The 23,438-nt window shown below is 38.7% G+C and overlaps 1 protein-coding gene across 11 annotated transcripts in view; it reads left to right on the forward strand.

Moving 5' to 3' along the window:
- TCF12 (transcription factor 12) overlaps positions 1 to 23,152 on the forward strand; it is a 183,158-nt gene extending 160,006 nt beyond the window's left edge. For 5 of the 11 annotated variants that reach the window (XM_026060890.1, XM_026060893.1, XM_026060899.1 and 2 more), the window contains 8 exons: positions 3,841 to 3,914; positions 4,845 to 4,916; positions 5,636 to 5,842; positions 13,094 to 13,208; positions 14,060 to 14,231; positions 15,583 to 15,815; positions 18,627 to 18,780; positions 20,854 to 23,152. In XM_026060890.1, the coding sequence (XP_025916675.1) occupies positions 3,841 to 3,914; positions 4,845 to 4,916; positions 5,636 to 5,842; positions 13,094 to 13,208; positions 14,060 to 14,231; positions 15,583 to 15,815; positions 18,627 to 18,769 (1,016 nt within the window). In that variant the 3' untranslated portion in view covers positions 18,770 to 18,780; positions 20,854 to 23,152. The remainder of the gene's footprint in view (positions 1 to 3,840; positions 3,915 to 4,844; positions 4,917 to 5,635; positions 5,843 to 13,093; positions 13,209 to 14,059; positions 14,232 to 15,582; positions 15,816 to 18,626; positions 18,781 to 20,853) is intronic. The other 6 variants (XM_026060894.1, XM_026060897.1, XM_026060901.1 and 3 more) reach the window with 3 other exon arrangements.
- Positions 23,153 to 23,438: the final 286 nt, after the last annotated feature.

The raw sequence follows: 23,438 nt of genomic DNA on the forward strand, positions 1-23,438 counted from the left end.
ATTTGTTAAATTATTTAAAGTTCATACCACAGTCTCTTTTCCCATTCTTTACTGTTGGATATATCCCTGCAGACTCCTGGCTGCTGGTCACTTTTTTGCAAGAGCTTTTTTTTGAATAAAATTAGCTCATAGTGAAGGACACAGAGAGTGAGCTTAGCAGAATGTTTGTGTGATCCAGATGAATAAATTAATAAAGTTATTGCATGTAAAGTACCATCATATGCATATGTATGCATATAATGTCACTCAGAAAACTTGCATTGTTCAGACTTCACTCATGTTTAATGGAGACTGTTCTGATTTTCTGTGGACTTTAATGGATTAATGAGTATCTGACGTGGCATACCTGAACAGCTGCTTTGGGCATTTTTTTCTGTAACTGAAAAATCCATGTTGAATTGAGTAATGAGGGGATTAATGGGTTTTTTTTGATTTAGTGATTAGTTGATGAAAAATGTCTTGTGTATCCTTGTTCTGCTGAAAAGGCAGGTCAGACTAGAAAGTTGTTGTTCTTTTTAACATCAAGGCAAATTTTGAAAAGAGCTCTATGGGTGGAGAAAAGAAGTGACTTTAATTGGGGCTCCCTGATTAGATGCCCCACCTAACTTTATAACTGTGAAAGAGCTAGCTAATTCCTGGTTTTAGAATACAAATTTGAGATCTCCGAATATGTGGTTTCCCCATGCCTGCCTGTCGCAACCTCTGTCAGATGTAAAACTCTCCACAATCTGCACTTTGATTTGCATTCCTTATTTGGGATTCTAGTGGGTAAAACAGTAGTAGATACAAGCAAGTAATACTGAAATCCTGCTCAGGCACAAATTTAGCATCTGTTGTATGATTATACTCCGCCTCCCCCCCCTTTAATTCCAGTGATACAGACTGTATCAAGCCTTTGGTAAATTGCTCCAGTAGTTAATTACCTTCATTTATGAATCTGGACTTTTATCTTTATTCCCAGATGAGTCACTAAGAACACAGTGAAGCACAATGTAAAGTAATTACTACTATATTTATTGCTATTTATACTCCTGGTAGCCATTTTTTGTCCTGACCCCAAAAAATTATTACAGATAAAACAAATGTTTTATGTATACTAAAATAATATATTTTGGAGCATTTTAGCCTTCATTTTGATTGTCCTCTATGGTAATCAGCTCTTTGTTTATTTATCAGTCTTATTATTTTAGATTTGACTAAGTCTTTAATTTACCTATCCTTTAATTGTAAATTAGAGTTTGAGCACCCTGTTTCCCATTTAAAGCATTGAGAGATTGTAGCTTCATGAGACATTTAAGTATAGAAGTTCACTTTTGAATATTTGACCTTCTGTTTCCTGGGTACATAAGGACTAGCAATATTATTTTTATGATTTTAAGCAAAAAACTTTGCAAACAACGTGATGTAAGCCTGGATGAACCCCCCCCAAGTATCATGAGGCAGTAGTGTGTGTCTCATCTTTCCTACCGTCATTTAATTTCTAATTTTATGTAAACACATCCAAAGCTGAAGGTCTTGCATAGTTTTAATGACTCCGTATCTGTATGTGAAGTTCAGATACAGATTTGGGTGGTGGAAGCCTTGGTATTTTCAGAGCGGTCCTCGCGGGCTGAGGGGCGTTCAGAAGGGTTCAGCGAGCGCCGCCAGGCAGGCACATCCCTTGGCTGGCTCCGGCGCGCGTCTGACGGGGCAGCAAGGGGGTGAGGGCTGGGGGGCGCTGGGCAGGCGCTCAGAGCTGCAGCCGTCGCTGGCGATGCCCCCTGCAAATCCGCGCGCTTGCCTGGCTTATTTGTTTGCTCGTGCTGCTCTGTTGGTGCTGCACTAAAAGCTGCAGTTGTTAATTGTGGGGCTCGCGGTGCCAGGATGCTTTTTAACGTAATTGGTGGATTTTGTGCACAAACTTCCAGGAGGGGGAGCGGGAGGAGGAAGGCAGGAAATCGGTGCCATCTGGCAACCTGCGCAGGCATGGAAACGCAATACGCCGCCCTACTGCAGAGCACCAGCGTTGCTAGAGGTGTGATTACAAACTGCAGGTTGCAGCTGGGTGGTTTGAGGGAGACGAGAATGAGTATTTCTTGTCTTCCCCCTCTTTGTGAGAAATACCACTCAAATAGTTTTGCCCTGGGCTTACGTTAAGGAAATAGTACTTTTTCCATTAAAAAAGGTCATCGAAACTAGGCGCATGGGCTTCAAGTCACTTCTAAATAAAAGATTGCTTTCTTTTCGTAATAGTTTGCCTTTCTGCTTAATATTCAGCTGATGCTGTGCTGTGGGAAGTGGCATACTCAGTCCTCTCAGTTGTAAGCACTCATTAAAACCATAACTTTGGTCTTGTCTCTAAAAGTGGAGTTTTGGCCAAATAAAAATTTGAACGCTCAGCTGAGCCAAAATAGTCTGAAGTTGTTTCATTAATGCTTTGCAAAAATAAGTTGGACTCTAAGCATTATTCCCAAGTTAGGGAATGATAGTAATGCAGAGGGAGACTATAGATCCAAGACCCAAAATATCTGTGTGAAGTGAAAATTTGTAATTATAACCTTATTCACTGATGCCATTATATTTTTAAAAGAGAATTCCAGCACAGTTATGGCAGCTCTGGGCTTTTATGAAACTGGAGATGGCTTTTTTCTTTTTCTTTTTTTTTTTAATTAGAAAGGAAATATTTGGGTATTTTAATAGCTGTGCAAGCTGCACTCTTTTTCTTAAATAAAACCCTTTCTTTAAAAGGTAACTACTTTCAGCTCTCTGAACAAAGGAACTGTAATGTTATTAAACCTTTTCCCAGTTTTCCAGACATACAGCTCTGGCTGTTATTGAAAGAACAAGCCCACAGGCTCTTCCTTTAATGAGCTGCTTTGGATTGTATGTCCATAATTTATTAATGTAATTGCTTCATTATTACATTTGTATGGCTGAAAGGAAGCTGTCTCTAATGGACATAGAATTTCATGTAGTATCTTTATAAAAGATGCATTATTAGTTGGTGAGAAAAATACATGTTGTACTACTTCAGGCTTTGTGCAAAAAGTACTGCTTTATTAGTTACTGCATTTCACATCTAATTATTTCTAAATTTTACATGGTAATTAGATATATTTGGTGGGTCAGATTAGAATGGTTATATATTTGAATTTGCAGTTTGTAAGTAATATGGATGTAATTGCTGATTTGTTGCATAGTCAATGTTTCTTTAGCTGAAATGAGATCTGTACCAGTATACCTGATATAACAAAAGGAAATAACTTAAAGTTTATGTTTACTCTTCTAAACTTCACATGCATTATACTCTAGAATTTTTTTTCTATAATTGAAATAAATAAAAAAATGCAGAGTAAAGCTAGACAAGATAAGGAAAGCTTTTAGATCTAGTTTTAAGCTTTGTTATTTAATAGAGAGGTATCATATAAAAATGTTTTTCCAATTATCCTTAATGTTCTTTTTTAAAGTTCTTAATTTGCTCTATATTTTCATGCTATTAAAGATATGCCTGCATATACTGAATATAATATCAAGAAAAAAGGATTCATCAATGTTTTTATGGTGACGCTTGCAAAAGGCAATTCAAATACAGTGTGTTTAGTCTATTGTTATTTTCTAATGTTAAAGTAGTTTGAAGATGTCACCGCTTTGTCATAATAATGTGTCTAACCTAGAGATGCCAGGATAATTTGTCCCTCAGTAAGGCGGAATGAAGGAATTTGTCCTTCTTTGCAAACCCATATGTTATCTTACCTTTGTGCAGAATATGTTGGTGTTAATTATGTTAAAAAAAAATAATCGCATCTCTGCTTCCCGCTTATGCTGCGTAGATCTGTGAGTTAACCTAGACAATTTTGACAGGTGCCAGTCAGTGGTCTCGGAGTGGAGGACAAGCCCCCTCATCTCCAAACTATGAAAACTCTCTACACTCCTTGGTAAGAAATGTTGAAAGCAACATACTACTTTTACTTAAGAGTTGAAGGCTTGTTTTTGTATAAATCCTGCATATCATTAAAGGAAACAGTAGGATAGCATTACAAATGAATTCTTTGCTAACAAATGGCCTGTTCAGTTGAACAATATAAGACGTGCAGGGTGTGTCTTTCACCATCTGTTCCCTGGGCATCAGGCTTCTATGCTAAGGACAGCTGGTGCTAAAGCACTGTTATGAGATTTTGGTACCTTTTCACAAATCCATAGCTAATTCTTATCTAAAGTTCAGTCTGGAGAAAAGATAAAGACTTCATGCCTTTGCATTCACTTGTCCTTCCCCCTCTCTCCCTGACATGGTAATATCTTGGGCCTGTTGTCATTACATTATCATTAAAGCATTAATATATTTTATTTGTAATTATGTTTATTATTGGGGGTTATTCATTTATAAATAAAAAATGTTTTAGAGAAAAATACACATGAAATAATCTATTATTGGAAGTTTTCTGGATTTGAAGATTCTGCAGAGGGTTTAAGTTACTTACTTTCATAAATTTCTGGTACAGCATCAGGATGGAAGGTGGAAAATTTTAAGGGAACATTGAGAAAGGTTGTGATTACCTGTTAATATTTCTAGTTTCCACACACATAATTTCTTTTTTTTTCTGACTAACAGGAATAAGTTTAAGCTAAATCAGTTTTCTTTTCTTCACAATTTTTGCAATTAAGTATGGTTGATATGTACATCTTAAGATTCTAACATAACTGCAGTGTTAAATATTAGCCTTTTCTTATCTTAATATAATCAGATCTCTGTTGCATTAACTTGACTAACAGTTTATTGCTGACATGCACATCAGCTGTTTCCTCACCTCTTTTTTGGATTAATCTTAACCTGTGCTTTGCTTCCTGTTCTGTCTTGACTTTGCCAGAAAAATCGAGTTGAACAGCAACTTCACGAGCATTTGCAAGATGCAATGTCCTTCTTAAAGGATGTCTGTGAGGTACTATTTCTCTTTAGATGGTGCCTTTTTGTGTTTCAATTAATGCTTCCTTTGGATTCCCCATTAAAAACTTTAGCGTAGCGTATGACCCATCTTTTGACCAACGTTCTGCTAGTTCAGTTTCTAGAGAGCTGCGATGTCAGAATCAGTTTTGCTTTGGGTCTTTTTGGTCTTTTTTAAATAAAAATGAATCTAAGGCATAGAGACTTATTTTATGTTAACATATAGAACTTGTTTTTTATTTCTGAAATATCTGTTTATAGATCAATATTTAGAAAATGGTAACTTAAAGTTTTGTCCAGTCTTTTTGTAATACAGGTTCTCAAAAAGCCACTGCCTCTCTTAATTGTTACCAACGTGGTGAGGCTGATTTTATGATCGTTCTTTCTCGTCCTATATTAGATAGTTTATTTTTGTAGTACTTCCTTTTTTTCTTGTTCATGCCATGTAATAGAAGCTAAGTAACATTAACCTTATAATAAGCTTTACTTTAAAAGCTGCCACCTATTTGTGGAATGAGTGCTATCTTGAGCAAAATCTCCAGATATCTTTTCTTTTTCCTGTTTGTTTGTAGTGCTGGTAGGTGCTTTCAAAGTCTTTTGATACTGCGTTTCATCTTCTGGCTTTAATGTCTCTGAGGTAGTAGAAACTGTTACAGTATAATGAGTCTGCAGATTTATTCGGTAATGACTGTTAGCGTTCCTCTTAAATCCCAACAGCAGTCACGAATGGAGGATCGCTTGGACAGGCTGGACGATGCCATTCACGTGCTACGAAATCATGCTGTGGGGCCTTCGACGAGCCTATCGGGCGGCCATGGAGACATACATAGCTTATTGGGACCATCCCATAACGGGCCAATTGGCAGCCTGAACTCAAATTATGGAGCGTCTAGCCTTGTAACGACCAACAGACAAGCGTCAATGGTAATGATATTCTTAAACGTATACATGCGCAGTAATTACAGCTGCTAACTTTAACTCGTAATAGAGCCTAGTAAGTTAAAACCTGACCGTATGATTAATATTTATTAAGGTGAAACTACTAGAGATTGCTGTGGAGGAGAAGATGGCAGACAGCTTGCACCTGCTATGGGTTTCCAATTAGAGGGACTGGGGAGGGGGGTGGGCAGAAACGAGGAGGAGGAGAAAGATGGGAAAACTTAGACTTTGGCCTGGTCAGTGGCCCATAAAATCCTGCTGTGACCATATGCAGAAAGCTGAAACTTTGTGCTGAGAGCATTTCAGCTTATACATGCATTTTTTCCAGATGTGTAATAATTGGCAGAACAGTTTTCTCCTTGAAATGGTGAATAGGGAGATTGAATGGGAAAAGCAGTCAAGAAGGACTGAATTTCAAGTGTTCTGGTCTGGAAAAGCTGTTTATTGTAAATTGGAACTAGGCTTCAATAGCAGATGCTGGCAGAGGACTGGGAGGAAGCTGTTGGAATGTGGAACCATAGTGTGTGCAGGCTCAAAATTTAAACTTTTTTTTCCAAATGAAAAGGAGTTTGAGCACAGCTGTAGTGTAAGTAACAATGAAGAGGAAACAACTTTTACATTAATCCCCAAGAAGAGTGAAATAATTCAATCCATCTCTCTTAGTTTCTTTAAAAATGTGAACTGTTCTGAAAAAAATGGATTTAAGCCCTTCATAGACCAGGAATATGTTAAAAGCATTATATAGTAAATGAATTCTATTTGTAGTGTTTCTCACTTCCCTTATTCTCCCTTTTCATTCCTCCCTTCTCAAAAATGCTTAAAGAGCTTTTTTAAAACATGCTCATTTTAGCGGTGCCATGTGTTTGCATGTTTACAGCATCATTTTAAAGACCAGTTACATGCTGTGAAATTTTCTGTTATAAAACAGATTCACAGCTGGGTACTGTGTGATCAAGGCAAAATTTCACCTATCATCAAAATAATTAGGTACCCCAATTGCTGAAGGGTTTGTATTCTATAAAACAGAATTAGTTCCAGGCTCTCCCATTCTCACGTCACACATCCCTTTATATTAATTTCAGAACCGCTGTAGTAAACATCAAAAAGAACCGGGGAGTTTCTTAGAGCTGTGTGTGTGTTTTGGGGGCTTGGAGGGGGGGAGTTTCCAATGGCATATCCGGCTTTAGGCTTCTATATAAGTTCACAGTGGCTTTTAGTAATGAAGGAAGTGATGTATAAATACCTTAAAATTAGATTTTATTTATTTATTTATTTTAATGCTGCTTCCTATTTAATATTTAAAGAATGCTGTTAAGGGGAAGGTTTTGCAGTGTTTCAAGGTAGACTGAAATTTAGTCTTACAAAAGAATACTCCTTTTTTTTTTTTTTTTTGGATCGTAAGGATGTAGGATGAAGTGAGTGACTGAAATTGCAATGTCAAAATTGTTCTCTGTCTGCCTTGTGGAACCTTCTGATATTGCTGCTAAGTCAGATACAGTCAAATGTAGATAATGTAAAAATATACGTAAATGCTCTGTGTTTCTGTTCTAGACTAAACTACAATAAATGTCTTATCAACTCAGTTTTGATTAAAATAGGTGAGAGTGGAAAATGGCACTCCAAAATGAAAAAAGGTTCCTAGGTCTGCTGTAGTTTAATGTAGTTGTGTAATTTAAGTGTAATATAGACTTGATTTATCATATAATGATGGATCTGCAGTTCCAATTGAGGGATGCTTGCTATCTCTTAGGAATAAACGTAGATTAGGAAAACAAAAAAAAATTTGCTTTTATATTTCATCCTGGCTGCACGAAACAAACTTTCAGATCACTTTTGGCTTGAAAATTGAGTGAGCTAAAGAGTTTCTTGGATTAACCTTAATTTCGTTACATGGGAAGAACTGGCTCCAACAGCAGGTGTCCTGCCATGGCCCTCCCTGCTGTGGCGGCAGCCCCGTGGCGTCGCGTGGCGTTGGGAGCATGGGAGCATTGGGAAGCCTTGGGAGGGAGGCGGCAGCGCACCGGGGCTCGGGGGCCACGCACTCCGAGGGCCCACGGTGTTTCCGTAGGGCCCCGGCAGCCCGAGGTGTAGCGCTTGGACGCAGCGTTCAGTTATCAGCTCCTTTGAAACATTTCTTTTACTATTTGCTTTTCTTGAAGTTGTAAATGTAGAATGGCGGAGAATTCAACAGACAGCCTGAATTTGCAAGAGCTACACTTTGTTCAGAAATTAAATACCTCTTTGTTTTAGAGGACCTCCCCTAAGGAAGTGATGGGTATTGGCTAGCATGATGAGAAAAGTCAGCATTGATAAGGCTGTTTCCCTATATTAGCTTCTATTTGGGGTGTTGTAGGAGCTTGGGGGTCAAGAAATGTTTGTTGGGATTCAGCAATAAATGAAACTTCCTTGTCTGGGAGTAAAGGATCTTTATACAAGACATTTTTGTTCTTTAGCAAAAATAAAAAAAAAATAAATTAAATTTCCCTAGAAGAAGATGATCTTGGCAGAAGGAGCTAGGAAATGAGTAATTTAACTCCTTTTTATGTAATTAGTGTAACCAGACATGGTTTTATTTTAACATTTGCTTAATTTTTGAGCCAGATTTATTTTAAAACTCTAGTTGACTTCATTTCCTGTTCGCTCTGAATGGTCTTGCTTCCTTTTCAGCTAGGCTCTCCATTAGACTCGCTCGAACTCATCAAATATTTGCTAAGTGGCCTTTGAAGTTGATTCTTATTTTATTTTGCGTATTATTGAAAAGTTAAGAAGTAATACTCTTTTTGTTCTTATTCAGGCTGCTTTTTATTTGTCATTGTAATGCAACGGAAAAAGAACAGCATGACTTGATTAAAAATAAATAAATAAATAAAGGCCTGGAAACTCAGTTAAGGGTGAAACGCGATCCTCCGGTTGCAGGTTTTTTCCAGGTACAAGAGGAATCCAAGCGAGCTGGTACCCTGCTGCCCGGTGCTCCCGTGCCGGCTGCGGGGCGACGTCCCGGCGGGAAGGTTTGCGCTCCGGCCCCGGCCCCTGCGCGGAGCCCGCCGGGGGGCATTTCTCGGCGCGGCGCCCGCTCCCACGAGCAACGTCAGCAGCTGCCTCGAGCGCGAGCTCCCCGTTGGAAAGCCCTGGCCGCTTGTCTTAGCTAGGTCTTGATTAGCAGGCCGTGGCCGGACTGGCCAGCTAGAGGGCCTGCGAAGCGTGCGCGCGTTCGGATGCGCTCGGCTGAGTCCTAGAGGCGGTGTGAAGAGAGGCAGTTCTCCCCGGTGCTCAGCCTCGAGTGTGAACCAAGGGCTCGGTCGCAGCAAGCCGCCCGGCGTGGGCGAAGCGGGGGGAGGCTTGCGGTCCCGCTCGCAGCGGTGCAGCCGCAGTTGCAGTGTTTTGTCTAGAGTTTACTTAATTGCCCACAATACTCTTAGCTGTGTTTCTGCTTTCAGATACCAAATCTTATCACTTAAATCAGCTGAAATGAGCTTTGTGCTTTTTTTTTAGTTTGATTACACGAATCTTTGTCCCTGTGTGTGCAAGGGAGTGTCCCTTATGCAAGTCTTTCCTGAAATGCATAAAAACAAGTACAGCTCACCCAGTAAATTTCATCCACCTGTAGTCTGGCATAGTTTGAGAAAAACAGTAGTCCTGTATGATTTTACTGACTAAGATATAACTTTTTTGGTTCTCTGTGAATCATAAATATGTATTAGATTGTCTTTGTGTGGGGACCCCCACCTCCCCTCCACACACACAACAACGATGTGGAAGTGATTTAAATACAGTTTTAACAAATGCAGTTTCTGTGCTGATTGCTTCTCAGATTTTTCTAAAGTGTTTTGGTTTTGCAACTGGAATTTTAGGTTTTTCTTCTATGTCATATGAACCCAGCTTTTCAGTTTTTCTTCCATTTTGTGTGCTCGAAGAGTATTTGAGGTTTACCTAAAAGCAGTCATGTAAATGAGGCTAAATTGGCTCATGAAAGAATAAATTAACTCGAAGTTTGTTTGCTTATAAGATTAAATCCTGCAAGTCAGTAGCAATGGCATACTAAAATTGTAGCGGGCCTGTTCTTTCCTTAGCCCTGTCGAGAGGACAGCGTGGGGCCGCGCAGGCCGCCCGGCGGAGGCGCGAGTCCAGGCAGGGCCGGCAGGCAGCTGCACAGGGTCCGCGCTCCGCGGTCCCTGAGCAGAGCGAGCGACGAGGCGTCTCCGTTTCCGAGCGGGGAGAGGCCGGGCCGGCCAGGGGCCCGCGGAGGCGCCCGAGGCCGCGCGCAAGGGGCGGCTGTTCCTGTGGCGGCGAGGGGCGGCGGGAGCCCCCGGCCGGCCGGCAGCCCTGTGCTAATGCGGCACCTGCGCCCGCAAGGGTTAACGCGCCCGCCGCGTCCCCGGGAAGCGCAGGGAAACGGGTTACGGAGCGGAGCGAGCGCTGCTGGCACAGTGCAGATCGCACGCGCCGGCCGCCCGCCTGGTGCGGTGCAGCGCAGCGCGGGGGGCTGGGAAGCGCCCGACCGCGGGCAGGCAGCGCTGCGCTGAAGCGAGCCCGCGCGCTCCTGGGCCCCGATGCAGGTTTTTACAAGTGTCTTTATAACGGGGATGTTTATAGCAACAATGCGGCAAAGAACGTACTGACGCAAACGCGGAGAGACAGGGGGCAGCGGCAGCGGCGCCCCCCCCCGCGGCCTGCCTTCCGAAAGCCTTTCGAGGGCTCCTCGGAGGAAACCGTTCCATTAAGAACTGCTTATACGCAACTGTAATAAAAGGTGTCGCGAGCCTGCTTCTCCCAAGGGTGCGCGTCTTTATAAAAGACGTGGTGTCTGCGGCGGTGGTGTGACGTGCCGTCAGAAGCCCTTAGAGCAGGCAAGGCTGTGCTCTGTGAAGCAGGTCTGGAGTCTCCTTTTCCGTCAAGTGGGAACAGAAGGAAAGAAAAACTAAATTTTCTAGACTTGATGGGTGTTTAACATATCAAACATGTAGTTCAGTACCTTTAAGCAGTTGCTGCTAAGTTGTGTTTGTATGCTTCTACGTAAAGCTCTTGGCCTTCACATGAGCTGCGTTAACTTGCAGCAAGTCTTTTGGTTTGGAGTTCTTTTGCTTGGCTGGCTGGATTTTTTTTCTTCTTCTTTTTCTTTCTTTTTTTTTTTTTTTAATGTATCTCATAGATAAGAGTCAAATCATGAATCCAAATTCATGTTGTGGTCAGTTTCATAACATTTTAGGTCTTAAGTTTTTTTTATGACTGTTGTTAAACTAAATTGTGTGCTTTGAACTTGTAAGCCTGTTTCAAAGAACTGGAATGTGGACTTGAATTCAATTTTTTTTTCTAATCTATTTTCTGCCCCTATCAGAATTGATTTGTACTGTCACTTTCGGGTTAGCCCTAGATTCTGTATTTGCCAGGATTCTGGTAGCTGTTTTGTTTGTACACTGCTTTAAGGAATTTTTGCCTTTTTTAAGATGTAGATTCTGGAATTACCCTGCCCCTGAAGAGATGAACAGTTTGTAGCTTGTGTGAAAGCCCCCTCATGTGTTAGGACTAAGCACGAGCAGAAGGGGGACATAAAACGCCCAACCTGCGGGGAAGAGCCGCCCGTCCGGCGGGCCGAGCGCCCCGCGCCGCCGCTCGCGGGAGCCGAGTCGCCGTACCCCGAGCAGGGCTTCTCAGAAACAAAGCCCACAAAGGAAGATAAAATATACTTTAAATAGCAATACAAGGCAGTACATGTGAGTTGATTCTCTACAGCACAATAGAGCAGCCCAGAGTGACTGGGGATTACTCATGGGTTTGGGTTTTTTTCCCCGTTCCTTTCTTGTTCCTGTGCTTTAGCTTACAGGAACGAGTGTATATTAAACAAAGGATAAACTTGCATAAGGGTATTTATCTCTCTCTGGGTAAAACCCATACTAAGACATGAAAGGTAAAAGCTGCGTTAATTACTCAAGAGGGATTCAAAGCTCAGCAGTTTACTAGGATTGAAGGATTTATTGAAAAACAGTGGTTCTCATGTGTAACTCCAGGCAATAAACCTATTTAATTAAAGGCTTAATCTTCTAGTTGACATGTTTGCTACTGTTCCAATAAAAAGCTTCATCTGTAGCCAATTTTTGTAACTATACAAATAATAGTAGAATCCTTCATCTTTGTTCTTTTTTTAACTGTTTAATTGCATTATGTTATATTATAAATATTTAAAGGACACTTGTGTCTTTAGGAATCAGAGGCATTAATGAGCGACGTTCCAATTATTTAAACTCAGGGCAATGTCTTTACCTTTTCCCTTTTCAAACAAAAGAATGTTCTTTTTTCACTTGATGCTTGAATTGATAAGTGTTTTGTATTGAGCAGCAGTTCTTTAACAAATTTGTCTCTTCGAGCTATATGTGTGCACTTATCACTCTTACATAAGTAGCATTCATTCAAGTTCATGCAAAATTAGATTTTTTTGTAAGACTCTTCATTTCAATGCTTGCTTCTTAGTCATGTTGTATTATGAAAGAGCAGATTAGAAAATACAGAGGGGATGGTAAGAATAGTTAAATGCCTGGATTATTTTGATTATTATGATAAGATTCTGTAATGGAACTAATATAAATGTATTTAGCTGAGAAAGGAGGAGGAAGAGAGAATTATTGAAATGAATAGAAAAATGATATTGTGAAAATAGATCTCTTAATCCTGTTTCAGCAAACAAGAAGTGAGAGGAAAATGCTATGTATATGTGTGTTTTGTGTGTGTGTGTATATATATATATTTATATCTCTGTGTGTGTATATACACACACCCCTATATGTATATATATAGACACACATACACACACATCTCTTGCAGGAAAATCATTCCTCAGGATTTTATTTTAAGGATCAAAAAGTTGCGAGTCCTAGAGTTCATAGGTATACTAGCTTAAGGCTGTCTGAGGTTAATCAAAACTCATGCTTCTCAGGTATAAATCAAGAAGAAAATTCTGCAGTATTCTATGGTATAATATTGAAAAAATTTGCTAGGCAGCTACATTATTACAAACAGGTGTTGGTCACTGCTTGAATCACAACTTAATCCAGTATGGTGTAATCTAGTGATTTAACGTAACAGTATCTTTCAGCTACATCTTTCCTTTACTGAGCTAGAGTTTAACTCAGGTCTCTAATCCAGCAAATACTTTGTCTTTTAAACTTCTGGTTTTGGATGGTTTCCTTGAATCACATCTCTTAATAGAAATTTAGTAGAAATGTTTGCTTTATTTTGCTTCAGGTCGGGACTCATCGGGAAGAAAGTGTCAGCCTCAACAGCAACCATTCAGTTCTTCCCAGTACAGTTTCTGGTCAGAGCACAGAACTAAATCATAAAACACAAGAAAGCTACAGAGGTAACTTTCCTGCAATATTAAATGCTGAATAAACAAGGTCTGTAATAACCTGTAGCCATTGAGGGTGTTGATCTTGATAAACTTGGATCAACATGGACAGGGAATAGTGATGTGTATAATGCTGAGAAATGAAAATTAACTTTTTAAATTTTAAATCCTGTAAACTGCCACTGTTAGGGATTCCTGCAAGAATTCTGAGAGCATCCCTTTTTCAGACTTCTGCCAATATAGTTTCAGCAGAAGTTTTTGCATTATAGCCATGTTTTTCCAGTTTGAGTAGCCATAATGCCACTTGCAATACTGTAGCCAGAAGGGTTGCAGAGTTGATTGACCCCAGATCTCAGTCTAACCAATAAAAAGAGGCCTTTCCACACCAGTTTATGATTCTCTCTTTTTTTAGCCTGAAAAAGCAAGTTATAGAAAAGAGAAGCCAGGTTATTCATTGGCATGCTTGCATCATTTAGGGATGTGTGTTTTGCAAATTTGGCAGAGGCACAGGCCTCTGTCTTAGTGTAGATAGTGCCCTTAGATTTGCAGCTCAGATAAGAGATGCAAATTTTCCTACCTCGCTAAATACATTTTTGTCTTTTACAGTGTCTTTTTCAAATTCAGCTGTTAGTTGCTGACCAATCTGCTCTATGAATTATGAACCCTTTACAACCCCATGGCATATGTCCAAGTACAGCAGTTTTGTCAGAACTTCTGTTTTGTTGCTAAAGCTCCTTGTGTTTGCTTCCCAGGCTGCTGCCCCGGCCTCTTGCTGACACATTCCTTGCTTGAGATTCTCTCACATGTGTACGGGGTAAAGCATCGCTCCCATGATACTCATACAGCTCTCTGCTTCCTTGCAGCCTTGTCAGGTGGCTTGCAGAGCCAGTCTGTGGCGATAGGTCCAACAGAAATCAAGTCTGAACACAAGGAGAAGGATGAAAATATACATGAACCCCCCTCATCGGATGACATGAAATCAGATGATGAGTCCTCCCAGAAGGATATCAAGGTTTCATCTAGAGGCAGAACAAGGTGTGGTACTAACATGAGACAGAGAACTTGTCCTTAGTTAATGTTCTGTATAAGTTGCATGTTGTTGTCCTTAACTTTGATAAATGTATTTCAAAGCTTGTTTGTGACCTTAGTGCATATATTAATATGCAGCTGAAATTTGAAGATAAATAGTCTACAGTATATCTACCTATTTGAATACAAGATTGAGGGTTTTTCTGTAAAATTGCCTGAAAATTGTACGTGCACTTATGTTAGTGCCATGCCTAATACCTGCCCATTCAGATAAATAGTGTAAAAGATTCAGAGGGTCCTGCCCCGTGCAGAGGATGTGAGTGTTAGAGGTCTGTAATCCCTGGTACCCGTGCCAGGGCTGCACTTCTGGAAGGGCAGCCACTACTGATGGAGAGCAGCAGCCTGATATCCCAGGTACTGGGATGAATATGATATGTAAATGTCGTTTTAAACATTTTTTCTTCTCCCAAACTGTAGACAAATAACCTGGACAGAATACTGAATAAATGCTTCTGGATATGCCTGAAACAAGCTTTGAAATTTGAGATGATGATAACCCACGAACAATCAGAATTTTGTGACCATAGACAAAATACAGAGCCTATACTATCATTTGTATCTAACAGCATTTTCATGTATTAATTTTACTAGAACAGAGTCTTTTTTAGCACAGTTATAGTCCTATGTCAAAAAAAAAAAAACTATCCAAATTAATATCATAATTTTAAGTGAAGTGATCCAAGAATTCTAAGTGCAACTGTTAGCTTTGTTGGGTATTAAAAGAACGAAATATTTCTAAAACTGACCAGGCAAATCTTCAGTAAAACTAAAACTTTTTTGTAAATGTATTAAATGGAAATTATTCGAATGTCTTTTTGTATGAAATGAGTTTTTGCTGGTTTCCAATATCTGTTAGTTAAAAATGCATTTATTCCTCACCTGAAAAGATGGCTGAGTAACTACTGGAACAGCCATCAGTAAACAAGTGCAGCAGTAGTCTGAGTACAGCTTCTTTTGCTTCAGCAAGGGGCAGCGCATTCCCGCTGTTGTTCCTGAGGAACCATCTGTAGACAATATTCTGTGGATATTCTCCAGGAAGAAACCATTGAATATTTATTTTCAGGAAAATCCAGGAATAGCAAGAATTATCTCGAGTCCTTAAATATTAATAGATACCTAACTTTTTTTTGGTGAGAATATAGCCAAATGTGATTGTGTTACGTAAATATATTTTAATATGAAATAGATTAAATGGGAAGCAACTTAAATTCATCAAATGAGAGTTTTGATCCAACAGGGACACTTGTTTTGAATGCTAGTGATATTTCAATGTATTTTTATTTATACTTTCTTGCAGCAGTACTAATGAAGATGAGGATTTAAACCCAGAGCAGAAAATAGAAAGAGAAAAGGAGAGGAGAATGGCAAATAATGCTAGAGAACGTTTGCGCGTACGAGATATTAATGAGGCATTTAAAGAACTTGGTCGTATGTGTCAACTTCATTTGAAGAGTGAAAAACCACAGACAAAACTGCTTATTCTTCACCAGGCTGTGGCAGTCATCCTCAGTCTAGAGCAACAAGTGAGAGGTGAGGGGCCCGTGGCTGTGCTGTGGCAGCTGCGGGGCGGCTTGCTTCATGGAGCAGTTTCAGCCTCTTTTTTAGTGTGCCTCATAGCTACTAAAATATTTGATTTCTGCAACATGTTGACGTTCTTCAGGAAAAGCAGAGGATTACTTTACGAAAAAGGGGGGGTGGGGTTAGCTTTATACTTCCTATGATCCTTTTTTTCCTCCTATGCAGTTAGCCACCTTTGCCTGTGTTTTCAAAGTAAATTGGTTAATTAAAACCTTGACATATCTTGCTTTAAATTGTAAGAAGTGCTTATTTAGTAGTACAGAAACTTTAGCAAAAAGAAGAGATCTAATTTAAGATTAACCCTACATAATTTGAATATTAAAATGCAGTAAACTTAACTGTTTACTTCAGTTTTTGCATTAAACATATACTAGGGAGGAGGAAGGAAGCCTGCTGGTACTTAAATTGAATGGGGGGGGTGGTTTGCATGTATTTTCATTTCCTGAATCCTTTAAATTTTCCAGAAAAGAAATCATAGGCTCTATTGATAGCTACAGAAGAGGAATTTTTTGCGTGATTTTCTCTTAAGATACTTCTTCTAGAAATCATGTTGAAAATACAGTTCTTTAACTGTTCCATCCTTGTGTGCTGGTGAAGCTATTGTTGACCTTGAATTCCATTTTAAATTTATATTTTATTGACCTGGCTTTTACTAGAGTGAAATTCACTGTCTCAGTCTGAATTCTTTCAAGGTGTTGTGGAGAAACAGTAGTTACTCTGCAGATGAGATACCAGCTAATGTCATGGTAAAGCCCTCTTCTAGCCTCTCTGAGACCTGGATCTTGGGAATTTTTTTGGTCTGAAAATGCTTGTATTACTCTAAAGATCAGGTGAATATTATGAAGAAATCAGAAGAACATTAATCAGACTTTTTATTTTTCAGTGATTAAAAACATCGTGTCCGTATCCCTGCTCCCACAGGGTGTAGAATCCACCTAAAGCTGCATGTTAAAATTAAGGAGATTGTTTTTAGCCTTGGTCAGAGGTGGCTTCAGAACCTTGTGTCTCTGTTAGAAAGCTTCTTCTATATGTACTTGCAGTTAATTTAGACCTATTTTGCAGACAGGTTAAATCAAGAGTTATCCCTTCCTCCTGTTTACACCGCAGCTTCTACTCTCGGTGCGTTTGGAGTCGGTCGCAGGCAGACGCCTTGCCTCTTGTGAGGGAGGCTCTGCCTTCCCGCTTTATCCTACCAGTCTTTGTTTGCACCTGCTCTGCTCTCGCCTAAGTTTTCTGAAACAAAGTGGCCAGAGTTTTCTGTGCTGTTCCAGATTAGTTTTCACCAACGCATTATACAATGGCATAAGCAATTTCCTCTCTCTGCTGGTAATGCATCCTCTCATTCTCTGATTGCTGCTATCCAAAATAAAACATCTTAGATTCGAAACTTTAACTGTAGGCTAGCACTTTCGTCTCCATTTGCTAAATAACTGAAATCAGCTTCCTTTCAAAGTTTCCACGTAATTAAATCTTCTTTAAAACTTCAAGGCCAGCCACATTTAAACAAAGAAAACTGTAATTAAGAAAAGTTAGCGGTTTTTATCCAGTAGACTCTCTGGGAGTGATCATCCTTGGGAATTCCAGTAGGAGGCTGTTGTTAATGATTTGGGTGAAAGCAGAATTAAGTCTGTGCAAAATTGCCTATGTCAGATTAGCTAGAGAAACACCCTGTAAAATGCACAAGGGTCAGCAAACTGCAAGTACTGAAGGTGCATCTAAATAATGGAAGAGAAGGACTAAAAGTTCTTGGGCTGAGCTTATACTGTCTGCTCACAGTGTTGGCAGGCTTTTTACAGCTAAAATTGTATCTGCAATCTTAACTTGCAAAAATAGAATTTACTGACAGCTAGAAAATACCTCAAAATGTTTGAATTCAGCATGCACTGAGATCAAAATCGCTTGTTTTAATTGACAGAATATATTACATATCTTTTGCATGTCTCTTTCTGGCCACTGAGATTTAAGTCTTTTATTTCTGAATTCATGAAAAGCCATTTTGAAGAACAAACAGTTGACTTTTAGAAGCTGCCATTATTTGATAAATAGATCCAAATCTACGTCTATGAAGCTAATTGGGGAGGTGGAATCATACTGATGGAAAGTATTTTGATTGCTAGTCCACAGCTGGCAATCGTTGACTTTATAATATGAAAGGATACGTGGTAAAAATTTCTTTAGCTCTGGATGAATATCATCATATTCTCTTGATTTTTGAGTGAGATGGGCACAGACTTTGGGATATAAAGAGAATCAAGAAATCAGAAACTCAGAATCAAGAAATTCTAACTTCTGGCTTCTTACAGCGGGCTAATACTCGAGGTGAAGAAAGAAGCAGTGACATTATTAAAAGTACTGTGATGCCGCTAGGATTGGTCTGGCTTTAACATGGCAGCAAAACACAACAATCTCTCTTTTACTACATTGCAACTCACAGAAGATTTTTCTGAGTTTGCAGTTTAGCAACTTTGTGACAAGGCGAAGCACTTTTTTTTTTTTTTTTTTAAGGTTCCTGAAGATTTATGTAGGTAGCTACTAAGTTTTTTGTTTGTTTGTTTTTGTTTTTTTTTAATACCTGTTCAGAAGATGCTTGGTAGGATTTTCAGTAGTGCTTGTTTGCTGCTTTAGACACCTGCTTTTTTTAACACGTGGCCGTAAGCACTTCGGAAATGGAAGCTGCATAAGCTATTTTTACTACAGTGATTAATGTATCAATGTTCCCCTTGGTATTCATATAGGACATTAAGAATTATTTTTCTATTACAGAACGAAACCTAAACCCTAAAGCAGCCTGCCTTAAGAGAAGGGAAGAAGAAAAAGTTTCTGCCGTATCGGCAGAGCCGCCAACACCACACCCAGGAAGCCACCCTGGCCTGAGTGAAACTACCAACCCTATGGGTCATATGTGAACACCAGCCAGGTACAGCTCTTGTCCGGAGGGGTATGGCTCTGGCAGCAGTCGAGCTGATTGCTGCTTTTTATTCTCCAAAACTTGAAAGTTGTTGAAGATAATGTGTTTATTCTTGGTAACTGAGCTGCCACTAGCAAAAATTTCTTACTGCCACTAAATACTTTTATACCTCTGAGCAAAAGCATGCAGATTTGTGTTTATTTTTTAACTAAATTTTCATAGGTTTTTGCTTTATTTTAATTCTCTTCATTTGCATGCATTGTTGCTGATGGCTGCATCTCTTGGCTCAGGTGGCCTTCTTGGCATGGCATCAGAAGAATAGCTAATGGCTCTGCTAGATAAGCCAAGAATAATGGAGATGAATTATACATCTTTAAGTGGTCTAAATATCACATTAGTTCATTTAAAAATCCATGTATTGTTTCCCGGTGCTGATTCAAACAGTTAGAGCGACTTCTCATCTCAGACAAAGAGGGTTGCTATCTCACTTAAGGCCGGATAACAAATGATGATTTTAACTCATACCATTTGTCCAATGGGATTGCTAACTATCTTAATGCACAATCTGTTTTAGTGAAGATAGCTAAGATATTTAAAAAGCAATGCTTTCAGCTTTGCAAGACAAACTGGTATTTCTAAGTACCCCAGATAGTCACATATAAGAGAGTTCATTTAAAGCATGAAGATGGAGAGGCCTTACAGGATTTTTTTTTGTAAGTGGAAAATTTGTTTTTGACAAAAAAAATCCTGGATATTCTATGTCTTTATAACAGTACAATTTTTGCCACTTTTTATCAAAAGAGAGATGTTTATATCAGGTTCGATGCCTTTATTTTGATCTATTACCTTCATGAAATTTTATGGTGTTTTGGGAGGGTTTATTGTAGTAGTGTATATAGATTGTTTTTGCTTCTATTTTAACTTCAGGTAAAGGCAGGCATCTTGCCAGAATGTATCCCATGGAAGTTTATTACTGCCTGGTGTTCTTTTCAAAACAACAGTGGCATTTAAACTGAGCCCTATTGGAGTCAGTATTTGTATTTTTTCCTCCCATTCCTTACAGTCAGCTTCTTTTTTTTTTCTTGGCTGAATGTTTTTAAGGAAAACAAATATGCCTCAAATTCCTTTAATTTGTTTTATTTCATACCAGTGCAATAAGCTACTTCTAGTTTGTCAGATAATTCTTGATTTATAGCAGATTTCTGTATTGTGTTTGAAATGAATCTTGTTACATTAATTAACTACTTACAGAAGTTGATTATATCGCTGTTTTTACAAGGCACTTTCAAGAAGAAAATAGGAAATATCAATAATTTTGTTAGGTGACTAAAGGACAATGTTAACATGCAAAGATGGTAGAGTCTTATTAGGTAGCAATGCAAAGTGTCAAAGACRAATCAAGTTACTGTTTTTTAAGTCTCTGAGTTTTGTAGATTCTTATTCATCCCATCTCCAAGAGAGTCTAAATATAATTTTCCTGAGAGTGAGAGTTCAACCCCAGCAGCTCTCGGAAGAGCAGACCATTAACAAGCTTTTATTGGTTGACTCGTTAACTTCTTGCATCCTTGTTAGAGAGAACTGATATATAGCAGTCGCGGTTTTTTGTAAATGGAGCTAAGTTGGTGAACTCTAAGGAATTACAGGATAGGTTATTCTTAATAGCCTTTACGTTAGAATAGTGAAAATAATGTATTCCTGTTTTTGTAATAATCATCCCTAGTATTTTAGCATATGAAGATTCTAGTAACTTCCTGGTGGTGTAGATGGAACGGGTTTGTTGATTTAAATTCAGTTCATAGCAGATAGATTGTTAGTATTTGAAATTTCAAGAAAGGTGGAGATGGAGCTGTCTTATCTTCCCCATCAAGAGATCAGAGAGATCCGATAGTTTTCTACAGTATTGTCACCTGTGCAGGATATGCTCTGGGAAAACGGATTTCAGTCTCTCAATGCCACTTTCTTTTGCACTTAACTGACTGAAAATGCCATAAACTACATTTAAATTTGTTTAATAGTGCTGATATTATGTTTCCTGCTGATTCTTTTCCTAATACCACTCTTTTATCCCAAATTTCATGCTAGAATTCCAGAATTATTGGTAGGATACACAGAAGGTGACCTTTCTTCACAAGGACACAGACAACTAACATTATATGAAGACACAAACCTGACAGGAGAAAACACTTGAAGCAAGAAACCCAAATGCAATCTTATGATCAAAGCTACTGGTCAACACCTGCATCAGGACTGAAGATACACGATCTTCAGACAGAATTTCAGCCCATGAAATACTCTGAACATATCATTCTGTTGCAAGCAGTGTGTCGCTTCTGCACAATCAGAGACTGTTGTGATCTCTCCACTCATTGTGGAAGTTGCCTTGTGCCTAAACTGAATTGACAAATGCATTGTAACTACAAATTTTATTTATTGTTATGGAACTGTAAAGGTCTACATATAAAGGGAAAAGTTAACATGTTAAAAGCTGATAGAATTTCAGCTGGATGCCAGCGTTTACTAAAGCTGTTCACATTCAGAGAACAAAGCAGTGACAACCGTCGACCCGTAGCATTCCCAGCATACCTATTAGTGTCTTAAAAAAGGAAGGGAAAAGTCTTTTGTTGTCCTTTCCTCTCCTTTTGCCATATGACTAGTGTTTTCCATGCAATAGGAAACTATTCCTTGGTATAGCTTTTTTTTATGTTATTTTTGGTCTCTGGTAATCTGAACAGTTATGGTCATAGTTACCCTTCCATACTGAGCTCCATGCTTCAAGCCAGTAGGAGGCATAGTGAAGGCTGCAGGCAGGAGCAATACTATGACCATAACATTACTTGGATTTAAAAAGTGATTTTTATTTTCCCTCAGACTTTCCTCAAACTTTTTTTTTTTCTAATTATAAACAAAACCTTTTTAGGCTTCTAGGCTTCATAGTAAAGCTTGTAATGTGAAGTGTAAATTGGGTGGGGAGAATCTACTTTGTTAGAGTTGCTTTGTTTTCCAAGCAGTAAGTACTACATATAGTACATGTAAAGTGTTAGCTGTACGTAAGCACAAAATGCATTAAAATACAAAGGAGATTTTTTTCAGGCTGTAATTTTGGTGAATAGTAAAATCCTAAATTCACCGGGGCAGGTAGTGTGATGACATAACCACCAGTAAGGTGGACTACATACATAGTGGAATATAAGAGCAATGGTCACCAATCTTTCCTTACTGTATACATTAATTATCTTGTCATTTTGTATGGCTTGTCAGTGGAGAAAAAAAGTCAGTGTGAATCAAATGCAAACAAACGACCCCCTCCCAAGCCATATTAGCATTCAACCATTAAATGTTTCTCCACCAGAACAGTGTCCATAAGTATTCCTTTGTCACAAATGTGTTGAAATGGTTAAAATCCCTTTGAACTTCCATGGAAACTGTCTTCCACTGCAATGACCATGGGAGGAAATTTGCTAAGCCAAGGTTGTCGGAGCTATTGTTTATATATTGCATCTTTCACTGGCAATTGGTTCGCACACACAAAAAAAGGAACAAAACAATAATTTTTATGAAGTCATTTAATTTGAAAGAACAAAAGATGGATTCTTAAAATAAACTAATGAATTTAAGCTCATGTTTTGGATGGTTCCTAACAAACCAGTTTGTGAAATTAGCAGACTCATTTCTATTACTTTAATTTGCATATACCATCAAATAACATCTGATTATATCTGTGGCCTTGTTCTTCATTTCAGTGTTTATCAGCTAAACAAATTTGTTGCTTATGACGTGTGAAAGTGATCACGTGCCACTGCCTGGCCTTTTTCCTTCTAAGCTTGTTGTCTTTTTGGCTATATTAGACTTTGCAGTATGCCCAGAAGCTTTCCTTCATAAAATAGAAAGAAAAAAACATTTGGCTTATTTTTCACTGTAGCTAGTCTTTTATACAATAATCTTGTAAGAAAATTTCTTGAATTCTAAATATTACTCTTTCTAGATTTTTGAAATCGAAAAAGTTTTCAGTAAAAAGTTTCTTACTTTATTTTACTATATTAGGTAGTAAAAATGTAGGGTTATTTACCATAACCTGTTCATTAATATCAGAAATTTACAATAGCATTGTAAGACCATAGTAGGGTTCTAGCATACCGTGTAGTACCTATGGAGTATTGTAAGAGCTAATTGTCCGAGATGAATTGCTTCTCATCTTGTTCTCCAGTTTCCATTGTTGGTTTATTGCAGATTTGTACCCTGTGTCAAATTTCAAGGTATTGCTGATAAACCTTTCCAACCAGCAGCAAGAAGTTCAAAAAAATTTCTGTCAATGTAACAGAAAACACTATGTATATAACATTTATGTAGCAATAAATGTGCCATCTTTTTTTAACATGGTAAATCAGTGAGTTTTTTAAATTTCTCTCTCCTCTTAGGTAATGTGTTGCTTGAAAACTACTGGCAAAACAGCTTCCTTTATTTGAATAAAACCTAACATACGTTTTCAAACAGCGTATGTTTATTCAGCGTAAGTTGCAGACACAAAAAGCTCTTGTTGCTGCTCCACAACAAGCCAAGTTGAAGCTAATACAGAAATGCCCCCCCACACACACCCAGGTTCAAGAGGAGCAGCAGATAACCTGCACTTGCTGCTGCACAGAAAGGGGTTTGCACAAGCAAAGAGCAAA

The sequence above is a fragment of the Apteryx rowi genome, unplaced genomic scaffold (assembly GCF_003343035.1).
Source record: "Apteryx rowi isolate R43461 unplaced genomic scaffold, aptRow1 scaffold_172, whole genome shotgun sequence".
Lineage (NCBI taxonomy): Eukaryota > Metazoa > Chordata > Aves > Apterygiformes > Apterygidae > Apteryx > Apteryx rowi.